Source organism: Aphelocoma coerulescens, unplaced genomic scaffold (genome assembly GCF_041296385.1).
Source record: "Aphelocoma coerulescens isolate FSJ_1873_10779 unplaced genomic scaffold, UR_Acoe_1.0 HiC_scaffold_102, whole genome shotgun sequence".
In the NCBI taxonomy this organism is placed as follows: domain Eukaryota; kingdom Metazoa; phylum Chordata; class Aves; order Passeriformes; family Corvidae; genus Aphelocoma; species Aphelocoma coerulescens.
Window position 1 is genome coordinate 252962 of NW_027183465.1, and position 15832 is coordinate 268793.

The 15832-nt window shown below is 59.6% G+C and overlaps 2 protein-coding genes across 2 annotated transcripts; one reads left to right on the plus strand and one right to left on the minus strand.

Moving 5' to 3' along the window:
• Positions 1–1676: 1676 nt before the first annotated feature.
• Positions 1677–3402, minus strand: LOC138100542 (serine/threonine-protein kinase pim-1-like). Its single transcript, XM_068998415.1, has 4 exons — positions 3366–3402; positions 2684–3050; positions 2105–2281; positions 1677–1780 (listed from the first exon to the last, which is right to left on the minus strand). Exons 2-4 carry the CDS (start codon positions 3027–3029, stop codon positions 1677–1679), a joined length of 627 nt encoding a protein of 208 aa, XP_068854516.1. The 5' UTR covers positions 3030–3050; positions 3366–3402.
• Positions 3403–14054: 10652 nt separating this feature from the next.
• On the plus strand, positions 14055–15766 carry LOC138100543 (serine/threonine-protein kinase pim-1-like). Its single transcript, XM_068998416.1, has 4 exons — positions 14055–14091; positions 14407–14773; positions 15162–15338; positions 15663–15766. Exons 2-4 carry the CDS (start codon positions 14428–14430, stop codon positions 15764–15766), a joined length of 627 nt encoding a protein of 208 aa, XP_068854517.1. The 5' UTR covers positions 14055–14091; positions 14407–14427.
• The last annotated feature ends 66 nt before the right edge of the window (positions 15767–15832 follow it).

Consider the following 15832-nt stretch of genomic DNA (forward strand, 5'->3'; position numbering starts at 1 on the left):
AAAAAGAGATGTTTCATTATTTGGTTTCTGTAGTTTCAGGCCTCTCCTCTGGTTCCCAGGCTTCCACTGAATCACAGAATCCCTTGAACAGGCAGTTCAGATGTAATTAGAAGCTTTTCAGCTCTCCCTGATTCTGCCTGGCTTCTGCTCAATGCCACACACATTGATTTATCACATACTATAGCACAGCACCTGTTTGGTATCAGTACATCCAGAACTAGTTTCCCAAACTCTCTGGTTTCTTTAAACCATGCAGGAAGCCCAGCACAATGCATAGACAGGAAAGAAGAGCCTAGGCTGATCAGAGCTTTGAAGCCACAGACACCTTGTCCCTGTAGCAAGGGCAGCAGGACACATGTTGCAGATGAACTGCTTTTATGAGGCTGCTAGAGCCAATAAGGTTGTAAGAAATGACTGTACATGAGTGAAGATCATCTAGTGCTGTTCTGCTCAATAGAGAGACAAAACTAGAGACAAATGCTCTGGATTCCCTTTCTGCTTTAGATCTTGTTCAAGCAGCTGCCTCCTCTCAGGGGCCTATTCCCTCATCTGTATGTGGGAGTGTTTCCCTGTCCCCCAGAGGATGCTGTGGTTTCTAAACATGAAAAGCATCTGCTATAAAGAAAAATCTCCTGGAAGGGTAGAAGCAAATAGAAAGGGTAATAGAGATGGATGAACTTCTGGGGCTGAAAAATGTGAAATGCAGCAGAAGCAGGAGGAGGTCTGTGGCCACTTGAGGTTGTTTTTCCTTGTCTCCCTCCCTTGCTGGACAGGAGGTGCTATGAGCATTCAGGGATTCTTTGTTGGCATAGCAAAGTCTCCAGAAGGCAGCTGGGGAGAAATACCACTCCTTCCACCCAGTGTTCTAAAGCTCTGGGCTACATGGTACAACAAAGTTATCAAGAGTTGCTCTGTTACATAACACAACTCCCGAATGTGAGATGGGGTTAGAGGCTGGTAACACCAGGGGGGTTCCCTTGGAGTCCCTAGGGATCACTTTCTCTGCCGCTCCTTCCTCGGCAGCGGGGGTCTCCTCATGCTCTTTCCCTGCCCCAGTGTGGGAGGCTGAGCCTGCTGGAGCATGTCTATCTGCCGTAGAGTCTCTTTCAGCATCTGTGCATCCCTGCACAGCTCCTTTAGATGCTGCTGTCCCCTAAATCCAGGCAGACCGGGCTGCATTTGCCTGCTGCCAGTGTGAGGGGAAGAAAGAGCAAGAGTTCATTAGGGCTTGACCTGAAATGATGTTTTGGCGTTTCTGCTTCTTCTCACAGCTTTGGCAGGTGAGCAGCATCTCTGTCCCTGCCACCTGCTGGCCCTTGGAATGCACACATGAGCCCAGGTATCACTTCTGGTGAACCCAAGTGGCCGCGTCAGTTTGAAAGGGCGGCTGTTGTTTCACTGTTACCTTTCTAGGCTGGTTACAGCTCCTCCTGCCTGTACTACAGCCTGTGCTTGAAGACACAGAACTACCGTCCTGGAGAAAAGGCATCAAAAGCTTGACAAAGGCTGAAGGGAACACTCTGATTACCCCTTTTCCCAAGAGGGTTCTTTAGCTGAAGTTGCTAAACAGGACCAGACTTGACACCCCGGCATGGGTTTGTGATTGTTTTATTTCTCGAGCCCTCAGTCCTGCATGGGACTCGGTAATCGGGTGCTGCAGAGGCTCTGGCAAGGCATCAAAGACGCCTGCCCCGCACCCAAGGGTGGCGCAAGATCTCCTCCAGCGCTGGCCTGTCCGCAGGGTGCTTGGACAAACACCAGCGGATCAGATGTTGGCACTCTGGGGAGAGAAACCAGAAAGCGCCGGTCACTTGCAGAAGGCTCCTGCCCAGCTGCTCCCGGCGCCTCCAGGGCCCGGGCTATGCTGCGTGTGCTCAGAGCTGTGCCAGCCTCCCGGCTGACTCTGCCCTTTGCGGGACAGTGGCACGGCAGGACACGCGCCACCTCCTTCAGCCAAGCAGGCCACACCGACCACGTCGTCACGGGCTGCCTCCTGCGGCCAGCTCTTGAGGGCAGATGGGCCTCCCGCGCAGCTGCGTGAGGGCCACGCTGGGCTGCGCGGTGCCATCTGCCAAAGCCTGCCTTCTTGAGGCCAGACACCAACCTGGAGAGACCTGCTGCCAGAAGAAGAGCTGCCCCGACACGATGTCACGGTCCTCCTGGAAGGGCATGTTCCCGCAGACCATGACGTACAGCAGCACACCCAGGGACCAGATGGTTGCCGAATGGCCGTGGTAGCAGCCAAGGCAGATCCACTCGGGTGGGCTGTACATGTGTGTTCCTAGGGGAGACAGGTGGCGCTGTCCAGGTGCAGGCTGCTGGCTTCCAGAGCCTGGTGCCAGCCTCCTGGCGGAAGCAGGGGCTGCACCGGTGGCCACAACTTCCCCCCGAGGCCACCGGGCGTTCCCCAGCCAATTGGCCAAAGCCAAGAAACCGTTCTGCAAGGCAAACAAGGCCAGCGGAGCAGCCCAAGCCCTTGCGGGCCTGCCAAGCCGAGCGGCCGGGGCCTGGCTTTGGCAGCCCCCCTCTGTGGGCAGGGCTGGCAGCTGGCTCCTGGGGCACAGCATCTGCCCCGTGCCAAAGGGCAGCCGGCAGCCGGCTGAATGCCGCAGCCCACAGCCCAGGAGGGAATGGGGCCGTGCAGTGCCTGGCACTGGGAGCAGGGCCTGGCCTGTGGGCTCACCGGCAAATCGCGTGAAGGCCTGCTCCTGGAGGAAGGTGCCGCAACCGAAGTCGATGAGCTTCAGGTCGCCGCTCTCCGGGTCCACGAGGAGATTCTCTGGCTTGATGTCCCGGTGCAGGACGCCGCAGGCGGTGCAGTGCCGCACGGCCTCCAGCACCTGGCAGAAAAGCCAGCGCGCCATCTCCTCGCACAGGAACCCCTGCTCCAGCAGGAAGGCCAGGAGATCCTGCGATGGCTCCGGACGCTCCATCACCAGCAGGAAGCTGTCAGGCAGCTCAAACCAGTCGAGGAGCTGGATGATGTTGTGGCAGCCAGAGCCCACCTTCTCCATGAGCACGATCTCCATGGGAACACGGGTGCCGTCGGGCTGTGAGGAGGAGACAGTGCCTCCAGCAGGCCTGATACTGCCCTGTGGCTCCGCTGCCTCGTGCCTGGGATGCCCCAGTGCCCCCTTGGGCAGCCTCCCTGGTGCTTGGGCTTCCTCCCGCCCAGGGGATGCTTCGGGGGTGCCCCCCTGCCCGGCCCCATCACCAGTGTTTGGCATCCCCGGGCCCGCGATGCTCCGGCTCGCACGCTGAGCCCACGCCCGCTCCCCCCGCCCTGCGCCGCCTCCCGCCCTGGGGCCCCGGCCTTATCCCTGCCCGCCACGCCCCGCTCTGTCGCGGTGGCCCCGCTCACTCACCAGCTCGTACCACCGCAGGACGCTCTCCCGGGCCACGCGTTTGATGGCCACCTGCAAGCCCACGAGAGACGGGGCTGAGCTCAAGCCCTGCCCCGCCCCGCCCCTGGCCCTCCTCCCGCGCCCCGCCGTCTCGGCCACTTTACCGGACTCCCGTCTGAGAGGCGGATGCCCGAGAAAACGGTGCCGAAGCCACCGCTGCCCAGCTGAGGGCCCAGCTGGTACAGCTCCTGCAGCTTCTTCTTTTGCCCTGCGACCGAGACCGAGCCATCAGCCTTGCGCCCAGGGCCCCCCCGGCCAAGTGCCCGCGAGTAAAGCGAGCCGAGCCACCGCGGGCCACGTTGCTCTGACCTGCTTCCTGCTGCGCGCCGGGCAGCGGCCACCGCCTTGCAGCCGTCGGGCAGGGGAGCGGCAGAGCTGGGGCAGGGGAGCGCGCAGAGGCGGCTGCAGGAGCCGGAGGGCAGCGGGGCAGGGCGTCACCGTCGCTGTCCCCGGCGTCGTGGGCTGGACTCTGCTGTTGAGGACTGCCGGGGCTACAGCCCGAGGACTCGCACAGGGGGGTGTCAGGAGCAGCTGCAAACCAGGGAGGGGTTTTTTGAAGCCGTGGCATCAGAAGCACTGGAAACAGCCAGAGACTCTGCTGCTCTCAAGGGCCCTGGCCTGGCCTGTGGATGCCCCTCAAGAGCCCCGAGGGAGCCTCAGACAGCTCCTCAGAAGATCTCACCTGCTACCAGAAAGGCCTTCCTGGTAGTCGGTGGCCGTCTTGGAGCAGCTTCCTGGAGATGGAGGAACCTCCTGGGTCTCTTGAGGGTCATCTCTGCCACCAGGCACGGGCTGTTGCCAGCTGGCACAGCCGGCACAGCGTCCTGGGAGCTGTGGGCCGGCAACTGCTGGCTCCAGCTCACTTGCTGCTCCGCCACCTGCTCCTGAGAAGGCTCCCCTGGATCGGGCTGGGCTCCCACTTGGACTTCTGGGCTTTCCCTGGCCACGTCAGTTGTCAGGGTTGCGCCCGTATTGTTGAAGTCCGTGAGTCCAAGGGAGCTGGGAGACCTGTCCACAGGCTCTGCACCTTCTGCAGGCTGACAGGTCTCACTGAGCGTCTGTGGGGGATAGAAGCTGTCAGAGATAGCGGAGGCTCGTGGCAGGATGGAGGATCTCTGACAGCCTGAGCTTCTTGCCTGGATGGTGGGTCCCTCATGGTGTGCCGTCCTTGCAAGGGTTGAGGCTCTCCCAGGGATGGATAATCTTGCTGGGAGCGGCCTCTTGAAGGGATGGAGGCTCCTGGAGGAGCTGGACGAGCCACAGCAGGGCAGGTGGCCTCGCTTCACCAGCTCCTCCAGTTCTTTCCACAATGCCTGCCACATCCCAGAGCAGAGCGGCACCCATGTCCCATTGCGAGCCCAGAGCAGCAGCATCAGTTCCTGCAGCTCCTGGGCCACTGCCACGCAGGGGCCGCAGCTGCAGGGGCTGTCCAGAGGGCTCGCGGGAGCACGTGGCCGCTTGCGAGGGGTCACCCGAGGCCTGGAGGACCTGGGAGCCACAGGGGCTCCTCGCTTCCTCCGTGAGCCTCTGGGCTGCACCCCCGGGCGCTTGCGCCTCTTCGATGTCCGTGCCTGCCGCCTCCCTGGTTGCCAGTGGCCAACGGCCCACCAGACAGCCACAGTGGCCAGCAGCAGGACAAGCACAATCACCAGGACGCCACCGTCACACATGGCTCCGGCGCATCCCATCGCGACTGCACTGGCAGCTGCAGGTGCTGGCAGTGTTACATAGCGACTGCGCGGTGATGTCACAGTGCTGTGGGCCAGGACAGCCAGGTGACATCCCAGCCCTGCCTCTCGCCAGCGCTCAGCCCCTTTGTGCCGTCACAGCCCTGTGCCCACCTCAGCGCTCTCCAGTGCCACAGGAGGAAGAAAGGGACTCCCTGTGGGCACTTGAGGGCCCTCTGGAGCAGAGTGGGTGGAAGATTCTTGTCTAAGTAGGACATAGGGATGAGGAGGGGAACAATGGTGGTGTCACCTCCTTGCTTGCAGAGCATGGGACATGGATTGCCCAATGGGACACTGTAAAGTCCTTGGGGAGAGCAAGCCCTGCTCAGCAACATCCAAACCACCCGCATGCTATCCACCGCATTCCCATCCTGAATCCAAATCCAACTCTGTTCCACTTCCTGGGAAGAAAATGGATCCTATCCCATTGAAAACCAGTACATCAGCCAGTTCTTCACCCAGCACACCCTGTCCCTGCTCATCTCACATCTGGACACCTGCTCCAGAAGGATTCTGTGAGGGACAGGATCAAAACTCCTCTTAAAATCCTGAAATACAACCTGCAATGCCTTCCCATCACCCATGAGACAGGTGACCTTATGGCAGCAGGATAATCAATCAGTTAGACCAGAATTTCCCTCTGTTATCTCACGCTGCCCACGGCTGACACTGGCACTGTCCTTCCCATCACTTCCCAGTAGTGCCAAGCATGACCTTCTCCACCATTTTTCCTGCTATCAAGATTAGATTAAGAGGGCTGGAGTTTCCTGGAAAGTCCAAGCACTTGCTGTCAAGTCGCATACAGCTGGAGAGCATTGAGCCAGCATGGACCTCCTTGGGCTTTCAGGAGCTTGGGTAGATGATTTAGGGGGTTCCTTCTGGGACATACTGGGATGAATCCCATCCAATGCCACAGCCTCATGGATATTGTTCTGGTCCAAGCTGTCCCCAGCAATCCCAAATGGAAGATCACTGTCCCTCGCACCACTCTGCCTCCTCCATTGGACACCCTTCAGCACCCAGAGAAGCTGGTGGTACTTGGCAGAGCCAGGGTCTGTGGGACAAGGACACTGGCAACAGCTAAAAGCAGAGAGGATGCCCAGAGAGCCCAATTCCCACAGGATTCTGCCATCTTGAGGGGGTCAGCCTGTCCTGAGAAGATGCTTGCCATGGCTTTGGGCATTGCAGTCCTGCTGGCCCTGGTGGGCTGCACAGCCGTGGAGGGCTGAGCTGAGTGTCCGCCACCCACGAAAAGCTGGGAGAAAGACTGCGGACAGGACGTGGGATCCCAGTGACCTCCCGCCCCCAGTGCAAACATGGTGGCCACACCTGTCCTTCCAGTGGCCCCGTAACAACTGGTCTTCCAGTTGCTTCAGTGCCTGGAGGGACCCCTCAATCCCGACAAGGTGCCAAACCCCAGCGTCCTGCCATGGACCTGTCTGGGGGTCTCCACTGAGAGTCCATCCATAAGCAGCTGCTCCAGGAGGTCAAAGAGGAGGCAGTGAGGAGAGCCCAGCAAGGCAGGGAGGGGAGGAGATGAGGGGCTGGGAAGGGAAAGGGAGGACCACGCACTTGGTCTCAGAGGACCAGGCACTGCAGGCTCGGCACTGCTGGCTCTCAGGGTGCCCTGGATGGGCAAGGTGGTGCCAGGTGCCATCCCACCATGTTCCCCGGCTGTTCTCTTGTCCTCACAGCCATGACCTTGGGACAGATGGCTCTGCACATCCTTGTCCTCCTCTTCTGCCAACACAGTTCAGGGAAAATACTTCCACTACTCCACCTCAGTAAGGGTCCCAGGTGGCTCCATGCTGCTCAGGGTGCTGGAGGTGGTGGCAGAGGAGAACCCTGAAACCTTTAGGTGAGAGCCAGAGGGGCTGTGGCAGTGGGGTTGGGCATCCCACCACCCAGCCTGGAGCCCACTCCATCTTCCTGGCTACTTCCAAACGTCCTGGGGCCCCATGGTTGTGGTCTCCATCCACGAGCTGGCTTCCAGCATGGATGACAGGACATACTGGCAGTGCCACAGTGCTGGGGACACCCTCGATGAAGATGGGTGGCCCAGGGTGGCCACCAGCTGGGGAGCGTATCCAGGCCATCTTCAGCTCCTACTGATGCCACTGAAAGACACTGGGAGCCGCCATGGAGCAAGGAAGTGTCATTCCAGCATGTCCCTGGGTATCTCTGTGTGACCCTGGGAGTGGCAGACAGTGCCACAAAGTAGGAGGTCCCTTGTATCCCCAGCTTCCAGGGCAGGGAAAACAAGGAGGTATTGTTCCTACAGTCCCACCCTGGCCTAACTGGAGGGGGAAGCCAGTACAAGACACCAAGAGCCCCTAGGACACAGGTGGCAGGGATCCAGCAGATGACCCTGCACCAGATTGGCTTGTGGGGCCAGGGTGGAGGATTTGGGTTATAAACCTCAGGGATCAAGGGGACCCCCAGGATCCAGGGGACGGGGTGGGCAGCACAGAGCAGAGCCGATCGAAACCGCGATGGGGAAGGGATCAGTGCCATCTGCAGGGCAGAAGGACACTGGACGCGGGAGTGACCGCAGAGCCACCGTTTGATGGAAATGGATTGGTAGGGGTGTCAGGGGCTCCCATCGTACCAGGGACTCACCACACTGGGGCCCTTGCTAACAGGCAGGGTTGGTGCAGACAGAGAGCAAGTCAGTTCCCTGGGACACACGGGACCTCTCGATCCACTTGCAACTTTAGGCCTAAGGGGGGAAAGTGTCAAGAAGTTCTTTGATTATTCAGGGACCAAGTGGGATAGAGAAGCAGCTGCATTTTATTCAACCACTATTGGTAAATGCGGGGGATAGGTTTGAAAGGCATGAATTTCTGTTTCTTCCTGATTGTGATTGTAATTTACTGGGAAGGGATTTGATGGCTAAACTGGGAATGTAAATTACTATTGTGAAAGGTGATAAGGAAGCTACCACTGCTGTAACTGTCTGTCAAATGCCTGAGAAGACCTATGCTGAAGTAGACCCAGGGAAATGTGGAAAATTAGATATGGAACCTCTCCAAATCACTTTGAAGCCACCAGGACAAGTGGTGTTTAAAAAGCAATACCCTCTTTCAGGAGGGAAGGAAGGGGTTACAGCCTTTTACTGAGTCCCTGTTAAAGGCAGGTCTTTTGGAGCCACGGATGTTTCCCTATAACACTGCTATCCTTCAAGGTGAGAACCTGGCAGAATTTTAAAGTGTTAAAAAGCAGATGAACTGAGGCTCCTGCCCTAGCCCTTCCAAACAGGGAAGAAGTATTTGCATTTTATGTGGATGTTGAACAGGACCACGCCAGAGGAGTTCTAGTGCAAGAACACCACGGGGCGGTACTTGAAGACCGATGGCCCGTTCTTCTGAAATGTTAGACCCCTCGGCGAGGGGTGGCCCCATCGTTTGCAAAATTGTGCAGCCACGGTTTTCATGGTAACTGAGGACGGCAGGAGGCTCTCTAACCCTTAAGCTTCACATCAAGTTAAGGCTTTGTTGACCAAAAGAGCCTCTCATGGAACAGGAGGATTTAGAATTAAGTAGGGGGGAAGGGTTTAACCCCACCTCCTGTTTAACTGGTCCCGAGGGAGGAGACCTGAAGGAAACTCATGACTGGATTCAGGTAATAGATCTCCAGATGCCGAAGAGATATTAAATTATCCCCCTTGGAATTAATGTTTGGGATTTTTCTTTTTCTGGAGCAGTAAATCAGGATGTTGATGGGAAGTCTCTGGTTCTGTTCCCAACAGGGCAGCCATTTGGCGCAGTCCAGGAATGCGGCATCAGAGTCCATGGAGGTGTAGGACAGATCTTTCCCTCTCCCACTCCCCACTGCCACCAGCTCCCCCTGGGCAACGAGGGGGCTCCCGGCTGAGCGAGGGCAGCGCGAACGTGCAGCAGCTCAAGGATCCGCTCCCTGCGCACTTCCCGGGACAGGGCTGCCCTGGGCCTTGGCATGGACGCCCTTCTCTGCTCGGCGTGACCCTCCTGCCTCAGCCTCGCTCAATTCGATTCATGTGCCTCCCGTGAGGGACACCCTCCACACAGATCCTGCTTCTGATTCCTTGGATCCACAGCGCTGTTTTTCCTGGATTTCAGCCACGGCTTCCCCTGTGTAAAGGATAGGGATACATAGGAGGAGTGTGTTGGGCTCCCCTCCACCACTGTTAGTGGTTTCAGGCCCCCAAGAGCTCTTGTGTCTCCCTTTTTCCCAACAATATCCCTCCATCCCCTCCTTCCCGACGCTTCCCCTCAGCAGCACCGAGCCTTTTCCCCGCCCTTTTTCCCCTCAGCGCTGGCCCCGCCCCCGCTCAGACCACGCCCCCTCGGCGCCGCTGAGGCCTTGGCCACGCCCACCGTCCTGGTGGGACCGGCTCCCCGCCCTCCCTTCCCTAATTAGCGCCCTTAGTTCGTCCCTCGTTAATACGTCACTAATTAGGCCCCTGGCGGCCAAGAGCAGGGGTTTGGAGGAGCTCTGTGGGACACCCTGGCTGCGTGGGGCAGACCAGAGACGCCCAGTGTTGTCCCTCCACTCAGGGCAGGGATTCGGGGCACCGCGGCCACCCGGGGAAGATGCTCCGTTGCCAGCCCACACCTCCACGAAAGGGAGAGGAGGAAAGCAGGGTGCCAGAGACACAGAACCCCTCAAGACTTCCCCAGCTGGGTCTTCTCCGCCCCGCCCCTTCCAGCTGTATGCCGTGTTTACAGGAGCTCAGAAAGAGGAAAAAAAAAGAGAAACGAGCTCCACAGTGAATTCCTGAAAGAAAAATCCATCAATGGCCAGGAGACTCCTGTGGCTCCTTCCTGAAAATCAGGGCTGTGGGGAACAGGGTGCAGGGTGTCCCAGGACACAGAGCTGGACACTGATCCCTCCTGGATCTCCTTGGCACCCCTGTCCCAGGCAAGGATGGTACTGAATATCCTCTTGGAGCTGTCCCAGGAAGGTCCCTGCTCCCTGGCGCAGGATGGGAGGGGTAGAGGTGGTCCTCTCACACTCATCCCACTCATTCCCCCCTGCCCTGACTTTGCCCCTGGGGTGCTCACCCCCCTTTTTAGGGTGTCCAGCCCTGTTCTCATGGGGAACCTTGGCAGCACCCATGAGCATAACCAACCTTTCTGGGAGGCTGGGAGCACTGGTGAGGGAGGGGGCTGTTTCTGGTGACCTGGAACTTGGCTCCTGCTGTGAGCCAGCGGCTTTCTGCCTGCTGGGCTGGGGGAACACCCTCTCTGAGCTCTGTGACAGCCCCAGCCCCACACCCACTCCTTGCCACAGCTCCTCCCAGACAGCATCTGCTACGGACATGTCCCCTGCTACTGTCCTTTGGCCAGGGGCCTTGTGGCTCATGCCAGACCCTTCTTCCTCCCCAGGGAGCCTCCTCCCAGGTAAGGGGGGAGCCCCCCACAGCCCAGGACTCTCCAGCTCAGCCCCCCTGGAGCCAGGCCGCCGTCTGAGTCCCACGTGCCCTGAGCCAAGTGGGGACTGGTGGCCGTCTTGGCCACAGTGACCACAGATAAATCGACTTTCCAACCTCTGACAAGAGGAAAAGGGCCAGCAAAACCTCAGTTCGGGGCATGAGGAGAGCAGACTTCAGACTGCTCAGGGAACTGGTAAGCAGGGTCTCCAGGGACAATGCTTTTGCAGGTGCTGGGGTCCATCAGTGCTGGTCAATTTTGAAACATCACCTCCTAAGGGCACAGGAGTAGGAGAGTCCCAAATGTCGGAATCCAAGCAGACGAGGCAGAAGGCATCTTCTCTGGGAAAGAGGATGGAAAAGAAAGCTGTGTGCCCAGTGGAAGCAAGGTCAGCAGAAGAATACAGATGTCAGGAAAATTAATCCACAAACACCACAGGTTTATGTCCAAACAAGAGACAGAGCAATCCTGTTACTTTATTCGAATAAAGGGAGAGGCCATGGGCATTTCCCATGGGATCTCTCAAATTGTTAGAGGACGCAGCTTCCTTTTTCTCCTGATTTCCCGGCTGCATTTTCCTCTCTCCTTCCCCACTGGCTGAGGTACTTGAGAGGTACAGACTTCCCGAATGGCTTAATACAAACCCCCTTTCTAATGTGCACCCCCCACCCTCATTCTTTTCCTTGTGTCTCTGTTCTTTTTCTCTAAATCCAGGGATTAGCAGAGTCTTGAGTGAGTAACAGTCTGTGTCAATTAGTGGAATTCCTATGGAATTTATGGTTCCTCCCTTTGCTTCTTTCACCTATCAGTATCTGGCTTTATCTACCATCATGCCCACAGATAGTTTGTAAAGACACCTCCTCCTCATTCCTTCCACAGAGATGTCTCTTGCCACTGTAGGGAGAACTTTGGTGCAGTGAAAGCTCAGCTGGAGAGGAAGGTGGCCAGAAGTGTGGGGCACAATAAAGAGTGTTTTTAAATATATTAATGGAAAAAAACATTGTAGAAATAACATTGTCCCCTTCCAGGATGTGGATGGTCACCTCACAAACAGGGACAGGGACACAGCACAGGTGTTTAATGCATTCTTTGCCTCTGTCTTCAACACTCCTCCCTCCCTTCCCAGTGGAAAACATGCACTGTACCAAGGGACACTGCAAAATCCTTGAAGAGGGCAAGCCCTGCTCAGCAGAAACCAAACCACTCATGTTTGATCCACAGCATTCCCATCATGAATCTGAACCCAGCGTGTGCCAGCAATTGGGAAAAAAGGAGCCCTATGCCCGTCAAAACCAGAGCAGTGGGAGCACTATGAGCACTCCTTGGGAAATCCTGACTTATTTAGAACAGAGGCAACGCAGAAGTCGGTGAGCTGTTACAGAAAACTCTTCCTGCCCTCGACAGCCAGTTCAGGAGAGCTCCCCAGAGACACAGGAACTTCAACTCCCTTTGTCTCTGGAAGATTTCTCAGGCACAGAGAGTGTTTCCAGTTGGTACTGCTGCAGTGTCCTGGGAGCCATGGGCTTGACACTGGTGGCAGCAGCACTCTTCCTGATGTGCCACTTGCTGCAGGGAATGACTCACTGCAGCAGGCTGAGCTGTTCTTACTGCCAGGCTTTTTCTGGCCATGTGCATCTTTAGAGATGCGCTGGTTCTGCTGATCCCTGAGGTGGGCACAGGGCTGTGACGGCACAAAGGGGCTGAGCGCTGGCGAGAGGCAGGGCTGGGATGTCACCCGGCTGTCCTGGCCCACAGCACTGTGACATCACCGCGCAGTCGCTATGTAACACTGCCAGCACCTGCAGCTGCCAGTGCAGTCGCGATGGGACGCGCCGGAGCCATGTGTGACAGTGGCGTCCTGGTGATTGTGCTTGTCCTGCTGCTGGCCACTGTGGCTGTCTGGTGGGCCGTTGGCCACTGGCAACCACGGAGGCGGCAGGCACGGACATCGAAGAGGCGCAAGCGCCCAGGGGTGCAGCCCAGAGGCTCACGGAGGAAGCGAGGAGCCCCTGTGGCTCCCAGGTCCTCCAGGCCTCGGGTGACCCCTCGCAAGCGGCCACGTGCTCCCGCGAGCCCTCTGGACAGCCCCTGCAGCTGCGGCCCCTGCGTGGCAGTGGCCCAGGAGCTGCAGGAACTGATGCTGCTGCTCTGGGCTCGCAATGGGACATGGGTGCTGCTCTACTCTGGGATGTGGCAGGCATTGTGGAAAGAACTGGAGGAGCTGGTGAAGCGAGGCCACCTGCCCTGCTGTGGCTCGTCCAGCTCCTCCAGGAGCCTCCATCCCTTCAAGAGGCCGCTCCCAGCAAGATTATCCATCCCTGGGAGAGCCTCAACCCTTGCAAGGACGGCACACCATGAGGGACCCACCATCCAGGCAAGAAGCTCAGGCTGTCAGAGATCCTCCATCCTGCCACGAGCCTCCGCTATCTCTGACAGCTTCTATCCCCCACAGACGCTCAGTGAGACCTGTCAGCCTGCAGAAGGTGCAGAGCCTGTGGACAGGTCTCCCAGCTCCCTTGGACTCACGGACTTCAACAATACGGGCGCAACCCTGACAACTGACGTGGCCAGGGAAAGCCCAGAAGTCCAAGTGGGAGCCCAGCCCGATCCAGGGGAGCCTTCTCAGGAGCAGGTGGCGGAGCAGCAAGTGAGCTGGAGCCAGCAGTTGCCGGCCCACAGCTCCCAGGACGCTGTGCCGGCTGTGCCAGCTGGCAACAGCCCGTGCCTGGTGGCAGAGATGACCCTCAAGAGACCCAGGAGGTTCCTCCATCTCCAGGAAGCTGCTCCAAGACGGCCACCGACTACCAGGAAGGCCTTTCTGGTAGCAGGTGAGATCTTCTGAGGAGCTGTCTGAGGCTCCCTCGGGGCTCTTGAGGGGCATCCACAGGCCAGGCCAGGGCCCTTGAGAGCAGCAGAGTCTCTGGCTGTTTCCAGTGCTTCTGATGCCACGGCTTCAAAAAACCCCTCCCTGGTTTGCAGCTGCTCCTGACACCCCCCTGTGCGAGTCCTCGGGCTGTAGCCCCGGCAGTCCTCAACAGCAGAGTCCAGCCCACGACGCCGGGGACAGCGACGGTGACGCCCTGCCCCGCTGCCCTCCGGCTCCTGCAGCCGCCTCTGCGCGCTCCCCTGCCCCAGCTCTGCCGCTCCCCTGCCCGACGGCTGCAAGGCGGTGGCCGCTGCCCGGCGCGCAGCAGGAAGCAGGTCAGAGCAACGTGGCCCGCGGTGGCTCGGCTCGCTTTACTCGCGGGCACTTGGCCGGGGGGGCCCTGGGCGCAAGGCTGATGGCTCGGTCTCGGTCGCAGGGCAAAAGAAGAAGCTGCAGGAGCTGTACCAGCTGGGCCCTCAGCTGGGCAGCGGTGGCTTCGGCACCGTTTTCTCGGGCATCCGCCTCTCAGACGGGAGTCCGGTAAAGTGGCCGAGACGGCGGGGCGCGGGAGGAGGGCCAGGGGCGGGGCGGGGCAGGGCTTGAGCTCAGCCCCGTCTCTCGTGGGCTTGCAGGTGGCCATCAAACGCGTGGCCCGGGAGAGCGTCCTGCGGTGGTACGAGCTGGTGAGTGAGCGGGGCCACCGCGACAGAGCGGGGCGTGGCGGGCAGGGATAAGGCCGGGGCCCCAGGGCGGGAGGCGGCGCAGGGCGGGGGGAGCGGGCGTGGGCTCAGCGTGCGAGCCGGAGCATCGCGGGCCCGGGGATGCCAAACACTGGTGATGGGGCCGGGCAGGGGGGCACCCCCGAAGCATCCCCTGGGCGGGAGGAAGCCCAAGCACCAGGGAGGCTGCCCAAGGGGGCACTGGGGCATCCCAGGCACGAGGCAGCGGAGCCACAGGGCAGTATCAGGCCTGCTGGAGGCACTGTCTCCTCCTCACAGCCCGACGGCACCCGTGTTCCCATGGAGATCGTGCTCATGGAGAAGGTGGGCTCTGGCTGCCACAACATCATCCAGCTCCTCGACTGGTTTGAGCTGCCTGACAGCTTCCTGCTGGTGATGGAGCGTCCGGAGCCATCGCAGGATCTCCTGGCCTTCCTGCTGGAGCAGGGGTTCCTGTGCGAGGAGATGGCGCGCTGGCTTTTCTGCCAGGTGCTGGAGGCCGTGCGGCACTGCACCGCCTGCGGCGTCCTGCACCGGGACATCAAGCCAGAGAATCTCCTCGTGGACCCGGAGAGCGGCGACCTGAAGCTCATCGACTTCGGTTGCGGCACCTTCCTCCAGGAGCAGGCCTTCACGCGATTTGCCGGTGAGCCCACAGGCCAGGCCCTGCTCCCAGTGCCAGGCACTGCACGGCCCCATTCCCTCCTGGGCTGTGGGCTGCGGCATTCAGCCGGCTGCCGGCTGCCCTTTGGCACGGGGCAGATGCTGTGCCCCAGGAGCCAGCTGCCAGCCCTGCCCACAAAGCCAGGCCCCGGCCGCTCGGCTTGGCAGGCCCGCAAGGGCTTGGGCTGCTCCGCTGGCCTTGTTTGCCTTGCAGAACGGTTTCTTGGCTTTGGCCAATTGGCTGGGGAACGCCCGGTGGCCTCGGGGGGAAGTTGTGGCCACCGGTGCAGCCCCTGCTTCCGCCAGGAGGCTGGCACCAGGCTCTGGAAGCCAGCAGCCTGCACCTGGACAGCGCCACCTGTCTCCCCTAGGAACACACATGTACAGCCCACCCGAGTGGATCTGCCTTGGCTGCTACCACGGCCATTCGGCAACCATCTGGTCCCTGGGTGTGCTGCTGTACGTCATGGTCTGCGGGAACATGCCCTTCCAGGAGGACCGTGACATCGTGTCGGGGCAGCTCTTCTTCTGGCAGCAGGTCTCTCCAGGTTGGTGTCTGGCCTCAAGAAGGCAGGCTTTGGCAGATGGCACCGCGCAGCCCAGCGTGGCCCTCACGCAGCTGCGCGGGAGGCCCATCTGCCCTCAAGAGCTGGCCGCAGGAGGCAGCCCGTGACGACGTGGTCGGTGTGGCCTGCTTGGCTGAAGGAGGTGGCGCGTGTCCTGCCGTGCCACTGTCCCGCAAAGGGCAGAGTCAGCCGGGAGGCTGGCACAGCTCTGAGCACACGCAGCATAGCCCGGGCCCTGGAGGCGCCGGGAGCAGCTGGGCAGGAGCCTTCTGCAAGTGACCGGCGCTTTCTGGTTTCTCTCCCCAGAGTGCCAACATCTGATCCGCTGGTGTTTGTCCAAGCACCCTGCGGACAGGCCAGCGCTGGAGGAGATCTTGCGCCACCCTTGGGTGCGGGGCAGGCGTCTTTGATGCCTTGCCAGAGCCTCTGCAGCACCCGATTACCGAGTCCCATGCAGGACTGAGGGCTCGAGAAAT